A 16,288-nucleotide genomic window follows, 5' to 3' on the forward strand; every position below is an offset into this window, starting at 1 on the left:
CCGCACTGTAAACAGTGTTGGCAGAGTACTGCTTCCCCCTCCTGAGGCGCCAGACGGTTTGCCAGAATTTCTTTGAGGCCGACCGATAGTCCTCCTCCATGGCCTCACCGAACTCCTCCCAATTCTGAGTTTTTGCCTGCCCGAGCTGCTGCACGCCTGGCCTGCCGATACCAGTCAGCTGCCTCAGGAGTCCTGGAGGCCAACATGGCCCCATCGGACTCCTTCAGCTTGACGGCATCCCTTACTTCCGGTGTCCACCACCAGGTTTGGGGATTGCCGCCATGACAGGCACCGGAGACCTTGCAGCCACCGCTCCGAACAGCCGCGTCGACAATGGAGGCAGAGAACATGGTCCACTCAGACTCAATGTCCCCCGCCTCCCTCGGAAGCTGGGAGAAGCTCTCCCGGAGGTGGGAGTTAAAGACTTCCCCGACAGAGTGCTCGGCCAGACGTTCCCAGCAGACCCTCACTATGCGTTTGGGCCTGCCAGGTCTGTCCAGCTTCCTCCTCCGCCAGCGGATCCAACTCACCACCAGGTGGTGATCAGTTGACGGCTCAGCCCCTCTCTTCACCTGAGTGTCCAAGACATAGGGCTGGAGATCAGATGAAACGATGACAAAGTTGATCGTCGACCTCCGACCTAAGGTGTCCTGGTGCCACATGCACTTATGGACACCCCTGTGGTCAAGCATGGTGTTCATTATGGACAAACTGTGATTAGCACAGAAGTCCAATAACAAAGCACCACTCGGGTTGAGATCGGGGAGGCCGTTCCTCCCAATCACGCCCCTCCAGGTGTCACTGTCATCGCCCAAGTGAGCGTTGAAGTCCCCCAGTAGAACAATGGAGTCCCCAGTCTGAGCACCTCTCAGTATCTGGACTCCAAGAAGGCCGAATACTCTATACTGCTATTCGGCCCGTAGGCACAAACAACAGAGAGGCGACCCTCTCGTTCACTGGGGTAAACTCCAACACATGGCGGCTGAGCTGGGGAGCTATAAGCAAGCCCACACCAGCCCGCCACCGCTCACAATGGGCGACTCCAGAGAAGTGGAGAGTCCAGCCCCTCTCGAGGAACTGGGTTCCGGAGCCCAAGCTGTGCGTGGAGGGTGAGCCTGACTATCTCTAGCCGGTACCTCTCAACCTCCCGCACAAGCTCAGGCTCCCCCCCCCCCCCCCCCCCCCCCCCCCCCCACCCCCAGCGAAGTGACATTCCATGTCCCAACAGCTAGCCGCTGTGTTCAGGGATCAGGTCGTTGAGGCCCCTGCCTTTGACTCCTGCCCAATCCACACTGCACCGGCCCCCTACAGTTACCTCTGTGGGTGGTGAACCCACAGGAGGTCGGGCCCACGTCACCGCTTCGGGCTGAGCCCAGCCGGGCCCCGTGGGCAAAGGCCCGGCCACCAGGTGCTCGCATACGAGCCCCAGGCCTGGCTCCAGGGTGGGGCCCCGGCTGTGCCATACCGGGCAACATCACGGTCCTTGTGTGGGTCCCCCCCCCCCCCAAAAGGGGTTTGGTGGAAAAAAAAAAAAAACCTTATGGAAATTAAAAAAAAAAAAAAATTATTTTTATATATATATATATATATATATATATATATATATATATATATAAAAATATAATATACACATTTCATTCCAAAATCTATTTGCAACAATTCAGTGACCTCTTATCCCATAGATCTTAAATTGTAACGTGAAAGATATTTTGTCAAAATATCTATATATTAAATTCTTTTGACCAGTTTATTCCATTTTCGTATGGTTACTCCATTGTAATGGACCAGAACTGGCCACAAAGATGAGGCATATTTTGTTCAAAGCTTCCCCATATGACACGTAGATGAAGTAGTCATTTGAGATGAGTTTCAAAGGTATAGGGCATCACTATCAGAATTTGTGGAGGTTTTGTTGCACAGAGAACTCACAGAGCAGTGGTCACATGCTTTCAAAACACAGTGGCCCATATAGAAATAAAAATGACAAACTGGGTTCTGGGAAGGTTGAGCCGGCCCAGCCCCTTTATGTAGCAATAACAGGCCATTTTTAAATCTAGTTGTGATCAAGGAGTGTGGTATATCAAAAGAAAGAGTATGAAGTTCTGAATTCAAAACTGGTTTTATTTTCCTCCTAGGTTAAATAGAACAGAAGTTACAGCTGTTTTTAAAGTCTCAATTTTTTTTTTTTATTTAAATTTTTTTTTTTTTCCCTGTCAGCCTTATTTGGCCGCTTCCAGCAGTATACATTCATCTCGAGAAAGTAAAGCACCTTCAGGAGCAATTCTTGTGCCCAAAACATCTATCAGTTGCTCAGAGTTTAAAAATAACCTTTTGCTCCAGTATTATTTATTTATTTTGAAATTTAATTGTATTATTTGCATAGTGAGATGGCGTAAACTACTCAAATCAGTTTCAACAACTGAGCAGTGGCGTGATCAGAACCGTTGATTGTACGTACTTTGCTGGTCATTGTACCGAATCATTCAAAGCCATCTAAAGATCATTAAGGATAATAACAATCTCCATAGATTCCTTTTAAAGTATTAAATCTGTTCTCTCTAAACTCGCCTAATTGGCATACAAACGTCCCTTATTGCATGTGATGGCACAACAAGGCAAAAAGTGGCAGCACCAGTTCCACACGTTACTTTTCAGAGGGTGGCGTTCAAAAGCGCTATGTATTACATGTTTCTAATTAAATGTGACTTCTTCAAAACAGTATGATGAACATCCCTGAACCAATATTTCTATTGTTTTCCTTAGAAGGATACACATCTATTGACCATGACTAGAACTTCTGCTGTCTGGCTTCCCGTTTGACACAAATTACCGTGAAAAGGCCCACCAGGGGTCATGATTGTTCCCGACCTCTGGTATTGAATTCGGCCAGGGTCGACCAACAAAAAGCGAGCTAGAGTCTAACGTCACAGGGGTGGCACGTCATCGGCTTTTGACCAAAATCCCATATGGCAGCGCCCAGCAGTTTCACCGTCAACATTCAGAAAAAAGATCGCCATGTCAAAAGTAATCAGTACCATGCAAATCTGAGTGCATATTCTGAAAATTCAGGTTTTTTTCTTATACCCAACTCTTGTGAAGCTGAACATACTTTTTATGTTGGTACACGGCGATCGAAAATTTGCAGTTTACTATGTAAACGGATAGGCGCTTCCTGCACGGCAAGCGCTGCTGGCATTGTTCCTTTATTCCTGTCACAGTGAATTCTTCAAGAAATCTTTGTGGTGTTGAAAAAGTTGTGTATATATTACAACCCCAAGTCAGAAAAAGCTGGAACTGTATGTTGAAATTAAAACTGAAAACAATGATTATTTGTAAAGAAGATGTGACCTGTATTGCACTCAAAACAATATAACAGCAGATTGTTTTACCTCAGGAATTAATAATAATAATAATAATAATAATATTATTATTTCAAAATAAACACATTTCAATTGATTTCTTGTAACACATTTCAAAAACGTTGCGATGATTGATTAATCCCTCTTTATAATATTATAAACAACTTTATAATGTTGCCATTCGTTCTCGCAACACTTAAGACGTTCGTTTAGCAACTGAAGGCACAAAGTGATGTTCAGGTGTTCTTTTGGCCCGTTCTTCCTGTAAACAGGTCTTCAGGTGTGTAACAGTACAGGGTCATCACGGTCACTGTTCAATTCTAAATTCTCCACACATTCACTATTGGGGACAGAGGGGACACGCCCTCTTCTTCCACAGCCACGCCTTTGTAATGTCAGCAGAATGTAGTTTTGCATTGTCATATTGAAATCTCCCTGGAAAAGATGTTATCTTGAAGGCAGCAGATGTTCCTCCAAAATCTGTGTACTTTTCTGCATTAATGCAGTGCATGTTACCTTTGCCAAGGACATTGACACAACCCCATACCATGACACACCCTGGCTTTTGGACTTGTTCTGGATGGTCCTTTTCCTCTTTGGTCTGGAGCACACGGCATCCTTTTTTTTTATTTTTTTTTTATTTATTTATTTTTGTAAAAAAAAAAAAAAGACCTGGAATACTGATTCATCTAACCACAATACACGTTTCCACTGTGTGATGGTCCATCACAGACACCTCCGAGCCCAGAGAAGTCGACGGTGCTTCTGGACACAGTTGACATAAGGCTTCCTTTTTGGGCAGTAAACATTTAACTGGTGTTTGTGGCTGTAACTCCATATGGTAGTGTTTGACAAAGGTTTTCCAAAGTAATCCCAAGCCCATGTGGTTCTGTCAGCTGTAGATGAATGGCGGTTCTTGATGCAGCACCGTCTGAGGGTTTGGCAGTCACGGGTTCAGATTAGGCTTGAGCCCTTGCCCTTTACACATCAAAATTCCTCCAGATTTTTTTGAATTGTTTAATGAAGATATGCACTGTAGAGGGTTAAATATTCAAATCCTTTATCTTTCTTTGAGCAACATTTGTTTTAAAATATTTCAATAATTCTCTCAAGCATTTGTTGGCAAACTGGAGATTCCCGGCCCATCTTTGCTCCTTAAAGATCACACCTTTCCTGGATACTGATTTTGTACCAAATCACGATTACCCACCTGCTGTCCCAACTTTTTCTGATTTGGGGTTGTATACATTTATATTATGCACACAGCTCTTTTATAATTTACTGAAGTTTTACTTGTCTTTGATTTAGATCTTGGAGACAAATACAGTGTGTTCAGAGAGCTGGAGCAGCCATCAGACAAAAAGCCAGTTGGTAAGCATTTTCCAGCCTTACACAGTGTATTAAGTCTTGGCCCATAATTATATATTTCTACAAAGTTTGGTTTTGGATCAGTGTTTGAACTTTTCCTTTAAATGGTAATGTACAGTGTACATTGGCTACTTTTACATGCCACCTGATAATCAAACTGTTGGCTTAATCGGAATAAAAAAACATCAGTGTAAACACCTTGATCGAATAGTGACTTACTGAACAGGGCTCGACATTAACTTTTAAACCCAATTGCCCTGGGGGTAAATTTCCACTTGTCCCCCCAATATTACAGGGATGAAAGTTTTCCGCTTTTCGGCAGATTTCCACTTTTTCTGAGTAAAAAACGAGCTTTTTATGTTACGCCAAATCCGTTGAGATTTTTTTTTTTTTAATTAATTGCGGGGGGGTTGGGGTATGTTCCTTCATGCTGTTCAAACTTTATTAATTCTAACGATGTTTACACATTATTTGTAAGTCGCCATCTTTAGTCTCGTTTAATCTCGTTGAATGTGATGTAAAATTCGTGTTATCTGCATTGTTATTGGTCAAAACATCGATGTCGAGACCATAATATCCAATCAGAACAGTCTTTACAAAGACACCCACATCCGCTTTCTTTTATCAAAACTTGCATGTTCGTGAGCTGCATATCAAAAATACTTTTCCTCTAATCGGCGGTTTTTTCTCAAGATGCTGAATACTATTGACAAGCGAGATGAAGCGAAGGTACGTGAAATTGATGCTGGAATAAAAAACAAGTTTAGCAAAGCAAAAAGAAAGCAAGAGAGGAGTGTGAGAGCAGAAGTGAGCCAGGTTAGAGCATGTAAAAACACAGGAGGTGCTGGCTAATGAAAGAAAAAGGAAAAAAAGAGAGGACTGATGAGCTTTTGGCTTTGGCCAAGAAGCTGAAGAAGTTTAAATGATCAAATGAAAATTTGTTTCAAAAATAACTGGGAACTGTAAATAACTTTTAACTGTAAAAAGTGTAAATAGACATTTTTCTTTTGAAGAAAACGTGGACAATAAGATAAAGACAGCCCCCATATGCATTTGTTTGATTCAATACATTTGAATACCGTATGTGATCATTTGAATTATAGCTGACAGTGTTGATAACTGTAAACTTGAAAGTTTAGACATTATGAAGAAATCATATACAAGTAATGTGGACATTAGGAAAAGGTCAGTTTCCATAAGATATGAATGTTTTTATTTAATTCAATATATTTGAATATATGAAAATTTGAATTACTAATGGAACTGGAAATAACTATGAATTTTAATCAACATTTTTTTAGAAAAACAAGTGATGTTGACGAGTAATAACCAGTCCCCATAAAATGTAGATATTATTTTGAATTAATGCAATACACATTGATTTTGATACATATTGTTCTATATAATAGTGTTTTTATTTCAATAAGTATTAAAATAGGCATGAGGTGTTTTAATTGACTACAGCTCAGATTGTAGGAAATAGGGTGTGTAAGGTCTCATTTTGAAAAAAATTCCCGGGGGGTGTCCCCCCCAGACCCCCCTTATTACAGATTTTCTGCTTTTTTCATCAGCACCCACTCTCATCCCTGATATTATCACTTGCCCCCCATTTTGCGAGAACTATTTTTTTTTTTTTTTTAGGAAAACCATAGAATAGTTGTGAATTGCAACATAAAATGAAGATCACACATTGAGTTGAAGTTTGGTTAATGATTAAGTTTATTATTACGTTTGGTTATTGGTTACTTTTTTTTTTTTTACTTCTAACTGACTAACAATTTTATCCAAAAGAAAATTGTCAATTAGTCAATTTATTTCCATTTCGCATGCAGCTGTTGTAAAGTTGTGTGTTTGTGTAGAACACTCTGACTGTAGCTTCATTCTTTGATGATGTAGAAATCTATAACAAAGTTTGTATGAAGAAAAGAATAGGGTGCCAAGACTTTAACAGTACTGTGTTTGAGTGTGTGTGTGTATATATATATATATATATATATGTGTGTGTGTGTGTGTGTGTATATATATATATATATATATATATATATATATATATATATGTATATATATATATATATATATATATATATATATATATATATATATATATATTATATATCAGCTGGATAGTACAGTGGTAATGCTCACTGACTACGACGCAGGAGATCGGGGTTCGAATCCCGGTCGGGGCAAAACATCATCCAGTAAGGGTCCTTAGGCAAAACCCCTCATGATATATCAGCCTACCTCAGGAATGAGTGAAAACATAACTGATAGAGTCATACCGGCTCAGACGTCGCCCGGGTCAACAAGGTCTGCGTCAGTTGCTAGGGAACCAGGGCAAACTGATGAGAAATGGGCTACTGGAACAAGACATCGATGGACGAGGACAGAAAATATGGATTTGCTGGAATGCTACTATACAAGCAATCCCAGAGAGAGGGGATACATGCAGAGAATGTGGGACCATTGGATACTTCGAAACCCACAATCAAGGCTAACAAAGAAACAGCTATTAGCCCAGTGTTCCAACATCCATAATCGAAATCTGCTATCACAACTAGAGATTAATGAAATACAACAACGATGCTACGGCAAGGGGGAGCCAGGAAGACAGGTCAGCGGGGAGATGTCATCATCCCCACAACCAGAGATTGGGTACCAAGCCCCAACAGCTAACAGCCTCAACACAAGAGCTGCTGACCTGAGAAGGAAGATCGTGACCCAACTGGAAACCTGGAGCCCCCGACAAATACCGAAGCTGAGTTGCCAAGTACCTTCAGAAGATCTACTAGTAGATGTGAATGCTGCTCTGAAGACAATCTCCACAAGAACCATCACTGAGACCAACAAGCTGATACACAGTACAGCAACAGTAATCATGGAGATGCTTGGACACAAGGTGGGCTTGGGACATAACAAACAGTATCCACCATGGAAGAGACGATTAGAGGCCAAGATAAAGGCAGCAAGGAGAGAAGTTAGCCAGCTAGCTGAACTACAGAAAGGGAACATGGTGAATAAAGGGGCGCCCAGAAAGTACAACTCACTCTCCATACCAGAGGCACTCGAAACTGCCAAACAGCGACTAACAGCTCTGGCCACCCGGTTGAGGAGATACACCAAGGAAGGAGAGGCCAGGAGAATAAACAAGCTGTTCTCCACTGAACCAGCCAAGGTGTACTCTCAATGGCAGGGGAATAACAACCGGTCAGACCCACCAAGAGCTGAGGTGGAAAAATACTGGAAAGACATATGGGAAAGAAAGGCATCACACAACACCGATGCCCAATGGTTAGTGGACCTAAGAGCTGACCACAGCAACCTCCCAGAACAAGAACCAGTAACCATCTCAATGGCAGACGTCCAAGAAAGAGTGTCAAAGATGAAGAGCTGGACAGCACCAGGCCCCGATATGATCCATACGTACTGGCTGAAGAAGCTAACTGCACTCCATGAACGCCTAGCAGCACAGATGAACCAGCTGCTGAGGGATGGAACCCACCCAGAATGGCTAACCCAAGGCAGGACAGTCCTAATCATGAAGGACCCCCATCCCATCCAACTACCGGCCAATTACCTGTCTCTGCACAACATGGAAGGCCCTGTCAGGCATCATTGCGGCAAAAATGAGTAAGCATGTGGCTCAATACATGAGCGAGGCACAGAAAGGAATTGGCAGTAACACCAGAGGAGCCAAGCACCAGCTACTGGCCGATAGAACAGTCGCCCGAGACTGTAAGAAGAGACAGACCAACCTGTGCACTGCCTGGATTGACTACAAGAAAGCCTACGACTCAATGCCACACACATGGATACTGGAATGTCTGGAACTGTATAAGATCAACAGGAACCTAAGGACCTTCATACAGAACTCAATGGAAATGTGGAAGACAACCCTAGAGGCCAACTCAAAACCCATTGCCCAAGTCAACATCAAGTGTGGCATATACCAAGGAGATGCGCTATCACCACTGCTGTTCTGCATAGGCCTGAACCCCCTCAGTCAGATCATCACGAAGAGCGGCTACGGGTACCGATTCCGTAGTGGGGCAACAATCGGCCACCTGCTCTACATGGATGACATCAAGCTGTATGCCAGGAACGAGCGAGAAATAGACTCGCTGATCCACACCACCCGGATCTACAGCGATGACATAGGGATGTCATTCGGATTGGACAAGTGTGGCCGGATGGTCTCAAAGAGAGGCAAGATGATCCGGACTGAAGGGATTGACCTACCAGAGGGCAACATAGGTGATATCCAAGACAGCTACAAGTACCTTGGCATCCCACAGGCTAATGGAAACCATGAAGAGGCCACAAGGAAGTCAACCACAGCCAAATACCTCCAGAGAGTAAGGCAGGTCCTGAAAAGTCAGCTGAATGGTAAAAACAAGGTCCGAGCCATCAACATGTACGCACTACCAGTCATCAGATACCCCGCTGGTATCATAAACTGGCCAAAGGAGGAGATAGAAGCCACAGATATCAAGACTAGAAAGCTCCTCACCATGCATGGAGGGTTCCACCCCAAGTCCAGCACCCTGAGACTATACACTAAGCGGAAAGAGGGAGGCCGAGGGCTAGTGAGCGTCAAGACCACGGTCCAGGATGAAACATCGAAAATCCGAGAATACATCAGAAAGATGGCCCCAAAGGATGAACTGCTAAGTGAATGTCTCAGGCAGCAGAACCCTGATGAGAGTGCAGAGGAGGAGGAGGAACAGACAACCTGGAGAGACAAACCCCTACATGGCATGTACCACCGTCAGATAGAGGAAGTGGCTGATATCAAGAAATCCTACCAGTGGCTGGATAATGCAGGACTGACAGACAGCACAGAGGCACTAATCATGGCAGCACAAGAACAGGCCATAAGCACAAGAGCCATAGAGGCCAGGATCTACCAGAGTAGATCAGACCCAAGATGCAGACTGTGCAAAGAAGCCCCTGAAACTGTCCAGCACATAGTAGCAGGGTGTAAGATGCTAGCTGGATCAGCGTACATGGAGAGACACAACCAAGTGGCTGGGATAGTATACAGGAACATCTGCAACCAGTATGGAATAGAAATACCCAAATCCCAATGGGCCATACCACAGAAGGTGGCTGAGAACAACAGGGCCAAGATTCTGTGGGACTTCAGCTTCCAGACTGACAAACAGATCCTGGCTAACCAACCGGACATAGTGGTGGTGGACAAAGAGCAGAAGAGGGTGGTGGTGATAGATGTGGCGATCCCAGCTGACGCCAACATCAGGAAGAAGGAACATGAGAAACTTGAGAAGTATCAAGGGTTGAAAGAGCAGCTGGAACGGATGTGGAAGGTCAAGGGTTGCGTGGTCCCCGTGGTAGTGGGGGCACTTGGGGCAGTAACCCCCAAACTGGGAGAGTGGCTCCAGCAAATCCCAGGAACAACATCTGAAGCCTCAGTCCAGAAGAGCGCAGTCCTAGGAACATCGAAGATACTGCGCAGAACCCTCAAACTCCCAGGCCTCTGGTAGAGGACCCGAGCTTGAGGATGACATGGATACCACCCCCCCGCCGGGGGTGAGAAGGAGATTTTTTTATATATATATATATATATATATATATATATATATATATATATATATATATATATATATATATATGTGTATATATATATATATATATATATGTGTATATATATATATATATATATATATGTGTATATATATATATATATATATATATGTGTATATATATATATATATATATATATATATATATGTATGTGTATATATATATATATATGTATGTATATATGTGTATGTATGTATGTGTATGTTTGTGTGTGTGTATATATATATATATAAAAAAAATAAATAAATCAGGCCTAGAAATTCTCGCCAAACAGAAAATCAATTCGCCAAAATTTGTTCATGTATGAATTTTACTTTTGTCAAAAATAACGCAAAAGAGAGTAGTTACCATTGTTCATGACTAATGTGCATTTATTTCAAGACCCGAGTATTTTGATACTGTTGTTTAATACATAAATAAGAACAACACGGAGCACCATAATATAATATCAACAAATAATATATTGGAAAACTTGGCAACTTGGTGTATGAGTATTGAAAACAAATATACTTACTATCATGACTATAGCACCCAAAATATGTCCAGCATGCTTTCTGTATTTAACCATTTATGAGAGAGAAAGCATTAGGAGCTTCATATTGACTAGGAATCAACTTGAAAAAAATTAATTATTCCATAAAAATCGTATCGCAGCCGAGGCCTACCCTGCTCCCACGTTTGCTTATAAGTCCTTTGTTTCTCCTCTTCAGACCGAGGTCGCTTTGTCCCCGTCTCTGGCGGTTTCTGTACACCTTTCAGAAAATTCCACATCACAACGTAACTTTGGCAGATGTAGATGTAAACAACAACAGAAACACGTGTTTAAACAGGCGATAATGTGGCCACATCTATTGAATTTGATAACGTGATGAGGCAGCGGGGGCGTGGCCAAGCGTTGGTCTGTGAATGGAGGGCGGAGTCAGGGAAGGTAAGTGGTGGAATCATTGCACCTGATGGGGATTAACCTGTTTGTGTGTCTTCCCCAGTGACCGCACCCTTTAAAAGGAGAGGAGAGCAGAGAAAGGGAGCTCTCTCTCTCTCTCTCTCTCCCCAACCAGAACGTGCGCGTGTGGCTGGGAAGTGATAAAAGGCTGAAAAGCTAGCAATAAATAGTTCATTGAGAACTCAGTTCTGGCCTGCTGTGCTTCTGTGCTCCACCCACCTGGTCCAATACTACACGTGATTACCGTGATATTCAACGAGATGCGTTATATGCATGCCCAGTAGTGAAAAAACCGACAGCCTGACTCGTACACAATATGATTCGGAATTCTTCGGTATTTTCCATCCTGCCGATAAACACATTGATTAACACAGACATGGCACGCGCTTAATACGTGGCGGCTTTAGTTGACGGTGTGTCTGAATCTTCGCTTCATATATATTTATTTTCAACTAGCCAGCCAGGCTGGCTAGTGACAGGAATTACCCGCCAAATGACAAATTAAGTCGCCTCAGGTGACCGGACCACCGCGAATTTCGAGCCCTATATATAAATAATCATACACCTCTAGGTTAAAAAAAAAAACTGCGCTGCCTAATGACAGACAGGATAATGTTTGAGTTTAAAATTGTTTAGTGTGTAGGTTGTGGGTGTTTTATACAGACCTAGCAACCTGTAACTGAATCAGCGCAGCGGTCTCATGACACAGTGCAGGCTTTTTTTTGGGGGGGGGGAGTTAAATAAACTTGGATGTGGATGATTAAAAAAAAAAAAAAGAGAGAGATAGACCCCTTTGCATGTTTGTAAACAAACCGACCGTTGCTAGGATGCGCGCGCAGCCTGGACTCAGAAACAATGGCGCTGCCATAGACCGGCATTATGAGCTGTCAGATTATGCAAAACAATTGTCATTACAAGATCGAGAATGCTACATAAATAAGTTAACTCTAACAAGTGGACATCGCCTACCGGATCCGTATTTAATTAAAGAGTGGGCGGACGATGTTAGTAAGTAGAGCCCTGCACTCCCGCGGGTGTCCCGCGGGACTCGCAGGACCCGCAGCAAAGCAGTGCAGCGCGGGACAAATTTTGAAAGCTCATTGCGGGCGCGGGCGGGACCGGGAGTGCACATATGCGGACGCGGGCGGGAGTGCACATATGTGGCGCGGGCGGGAGCGGTGATGAGCTGCAGTCCCGCTAACTAAAAACGTGTTTTAAACAGGTTACACAGTGACGGTAGGCTTGACTCAATGCTATCCCAGAAATCCTTCCTGTAATATGCAAATTTGGCTGTCCAATCAGAGGCGGCCAAATTTGCATATTACAGGAAGGATTTCTGGGATAGACCCCTTTCACTGACGTCACCTGAAACCGGAAGTAAACAGACCCTGCGCCATTTTGGAAGACCAACAAACTCGTGATAAGGGGATAATAACGGCAGCGGTATGTGAACCCACGAGAATAAAGTGGAGTGGCAAATGACTTAAACACATCTGAGCTGTTTTATTTATGATTTATTGGCCCAACAGTAGACTTGAAAGAAACCTGTGTGAGACTTGGCAAAAAGCTGTGGATATAATGGATAAGTCTGTGCATGATCTGCGGACACTTTGAGGTAAGCAAACGCAAGAAATTCAGATGTAAAACATGCTAAAGTGGCCCCAAGTTGATAACTGTATGAGGAGCAAGCCTCCCAGACTTCTACAATTTAATAATAATAATAATTTAGGATGGTTTGGGGCTTGCTCGCTGTTGCCAGGTTGGTTGTTGAGTAGCCTGACTGTTTTTTTTTTTTTTTTTTTTTCCTTGCATGTGGTATCATTGTTGACGCGAGGTTGTTTTTTGAACATGCCAATGTGGACATGATTTCCCCTGATGAGTTATGACTTGACGCGATGCGTGTGTGGAGGTGTGGAGTCCGCGTGATATGTGCGTAAGATAGGCTTCTCATGTGTTTGGAGATCCGCGCTCCAAGACAAGCGCAAGCACACACACCCCCAAGGGAAAAAAAGGGGTCCCCCGAAAATATCGGCATAGTTCGAACACCGAGTGTAGGCACTGGGTGTAAACAACAAATAGTTTACAATGTCTGGGTAGCAAACAGATGGCAGAATTGGTGTCCGGTCCTCCTTATGTTTCCATTCTCCCTTGCCCCGAGTCTTATCATATGGGTCAAACCCATCAATCACAGCCAGTTTTTCCACATACCGTGCCCTTTCTGCAACTGGTAATGTACTCACATAACCAGAATTATCATCCATCGTGTCACTTTACTCTCGCTCGTACTTTGTTTTATATTGTGAGTGCATGTACTTGGTCTTCCAATATGGCGCCTAACAAAATCTCGCAGCGTGGTGACGTCATGTGAAAGGGGTCTATAGCATTGAGTCAAGCCTACCGTCACTGTGTAATCTGTCTCTCTGATTAGAGTTGTAGACTAACTCAAGCAGTAAATCACTTCACTCATGGTTCTCTTGCTTGCTCTGCTTTGCAATAAAAAAAAACACACATTGATACAAAGCAAGCCCATTCACTTTTTTATGCTGATCAGAGAATTACAATGGTTTCTCATGTGACAAAAATGTGCGATTTGCGATTAAATATTTTAATCGCTTGACAGCACTAATTATTATTATTAGAGACACTACATGCTGAATTCAGAAACAAGGTAAATAATAACGAACGTGAGCTGTAGATATTTATGCTCAAATCCACTCAAAGTAGGGGGCGGGGCACCATCACGCTGTGTCAAGACAAGAACTTTCCTGAGAAATAACGCGAACGTCTGCATCATGCGGGATTTGCAGGCGGGAGCGGGACAAAATATGGCAGGCGCAGGCGGGAGCGGGACTGAAAATCATAATTCTTTGTGGGCGCGGGCGGGAGCGAGACTGAAAATCATAATTCTTTGCGGGCGGGAGTGGGACTGCACAATGCGGGAGCGAGACTGAAAAATCCGACCCGCGCAGACCTCTATTAGTAAGTTCCCTGGTATACAATGACCAGATATACAGTGGGGCAAAAAAGTATTTAGTCAGCCACCAATTATGCAAGTTCTCCCACTTAAAAAGATGAGCGAGGCCTGTAATTTTCATCATAGGTATACTTAAACTATGAGAGACAGAATGGGGGGGAAAGAATCCAGGAAATCACATTGTAGGATTTTTAATGAATTGGTAAATTCCTCTGTAAAATAAGTATTTGGTCACCTACAAACAAGCAAGATTTCTGGCTCTCACAGACCTGTAACAACTTCTTTAAGAGGCTCCTCTGTCCTCCACTCGTTACCTGTATTAATGGCACCTGTTTGAACTTATCAGTATAAAAGACACCTGTCCACAACCTCAAACAGTCACACTCCAAACTCCACTATGGCCAAGACCAAAGAGCTGTCAAAGGACACCAGAAACAAAATTGTAGACCTGCACCAGGCTGGGAAGACTGAATCTGCAATAGGTAAGCAACTTGGTGTGAAGAAATCAACTGTGGGAGCAATTATTAGAAAATGGAAGACATACAAGACCACTGATGATCTCCCTCGATCTGGGGCTCCACGCAAGATCTCACCCCGTGGGGTCAAAATGATCACAAGAATGGTGAGCAAAAATCCCAGAACCACACGGGGGGACCTAGTGAATGACCTGCAGAGAGCTGGGACCAAGTAACAAAGGCTACCATCAGTAACACACTACGCTGCCAGGGACTCAAATCCTGCAATGCCAGACGTGCCCCCCTGCTTAAGCCAGTACATGTCCAGGCCCGTCTGAAGTTTGCTAGAGAGCATTTGGATGATCCAGAAGAGGATTGGGAGAATGTCATATGGTCAGATGAAACCAAAATAGAACTTTTTGGTAAAAACTCAACTTGTGTTTGGAGGAGAAAGAATGCTGAGTTGCATCCAAAGAACACCATACCTACTGTGAAGCATGGGGGTGGAAACATCATGCTTTGGGGCTGTTTTTCTGCAAAGGGACCAGGACGACTGATCCGTGTAAAGGAAAGAATGAATGGGGCCATGTATCGTGAGATTTTGAGTGAAAACCTCCTTCCATCAGCAAGGGCATTGAAGATGAAACGTGGCTGGGTCTTTTAGCATGACAATGATCCCAAACACACCGCCCGGGCAATGAAGGAGTGGCTTCGTAAGAAGCATTTCAAGGTCCTGGAGTGGCCTAGCCAGTCTCCAGATCTCAACCCCATAGAAAATCTTTGGAGGGAGTTGAAAGTCCGCGTTGCCCAGCGACAGCCCCAAAACATCACTGCTCTAGAGGAGATCTGCATGGAGGAATGGGCCAAAATACCAGCAACAGTGTGTGAAAACCTCGTAAAGACTTACAGAAAACGTCTGACCTCTGTCATTGCCAACAAAGGGTATATAACAAAGTATTGAGATGAACTTTTGTTATTGACCAAATACTTATTTTCCACCATAATTTGCAAATAAATTCTTTAAAAATCAGACAATGTGATTTTCTGGATTTTTTTTTTCTCATTCTGTCTCTCATAGTTGAGGTATACCTAGGATGAAAATTACAGGCCTCTCGTCTTTTTAAGTGGGAGAACTTGCACAATTGGTGACTGACTAAATACTTCTTTTTTTTGCCCCACTGTATACTCGTACCTTATTGACAAGACTTCAGTGTACACCCACGAAAAACTTCGTGCCTACAAGTCTTTAGACGCATATGATTGTGTGGGTATGTACAGAACGTGTTTTACACTGAAATTGATGAAAACTTCTGTGCTCTGAAGTCAAAAATCTTACCAAGTCAGCGTCAAGGTCAGAAGGTTGCTATGTATGAAGCCTGGGTGGTATACAACAAGCTGGAAGGCTACGTTTTGACAGCCAATTGCACATGTATGGCAGGGTAAGTAATCTCCTACAAACAAAATTGCATGCAAAGCTAAGTTAACATGCTAACAATATTCATTACATTGTGTAACCATGACCAGCTAATCAGACAAACGTTACCAAAGTATTTTGCTACATCAATAAACGAAGACTAGAAAGAAT

At 43.2% G+C, this 16,288-nt stretch overlaps 1 protein-coding gene across 9 annotated transcripts in view; it reads left to right on the forward strand.

The window, feature by feature from the left end:
* The window catches only part of synrg (synergin, gamma), a 112,760-nt gene that overhangs the window by 58,038 nt on the left and 38,434 nt on the right, over positions 1–16,288 (forward strand). For all 9 annotated transcript variants that reach the window (XR_009656845.1, XR_009656846.1, XM_060943699.1 and 6 more), the window contains exon 14: positions 4,668–4,730. Coding sequence is in view for 7 of the 9 variants with exons in the window: in XM_060943699.1 (XP_060799682.1) it covers positions 4,668–4,730 (63 nt within the window). In the remaining 2 variants the exon portion in view is untranslated. The remainder of the gene's footprint in view (positions 1–4,667; positions 4,731–16,288) is intronic.

This window comes from Neoarius graeffei, chromosome 17 (genome assembly GCF_027579695.1).
Source record: "Neoarius graeffei isolate fNeoGra1 chromosome 17, fNeoGra1.pri, whole genome shotgun sequence".
Classification (NCBI taxonomy): domain Eukaryota; kingdom Metazoa; phylum Chordata; class Actinopteri; order Siluriformes; family Ariidae; genus Neoarius; species Neoarius graeffei.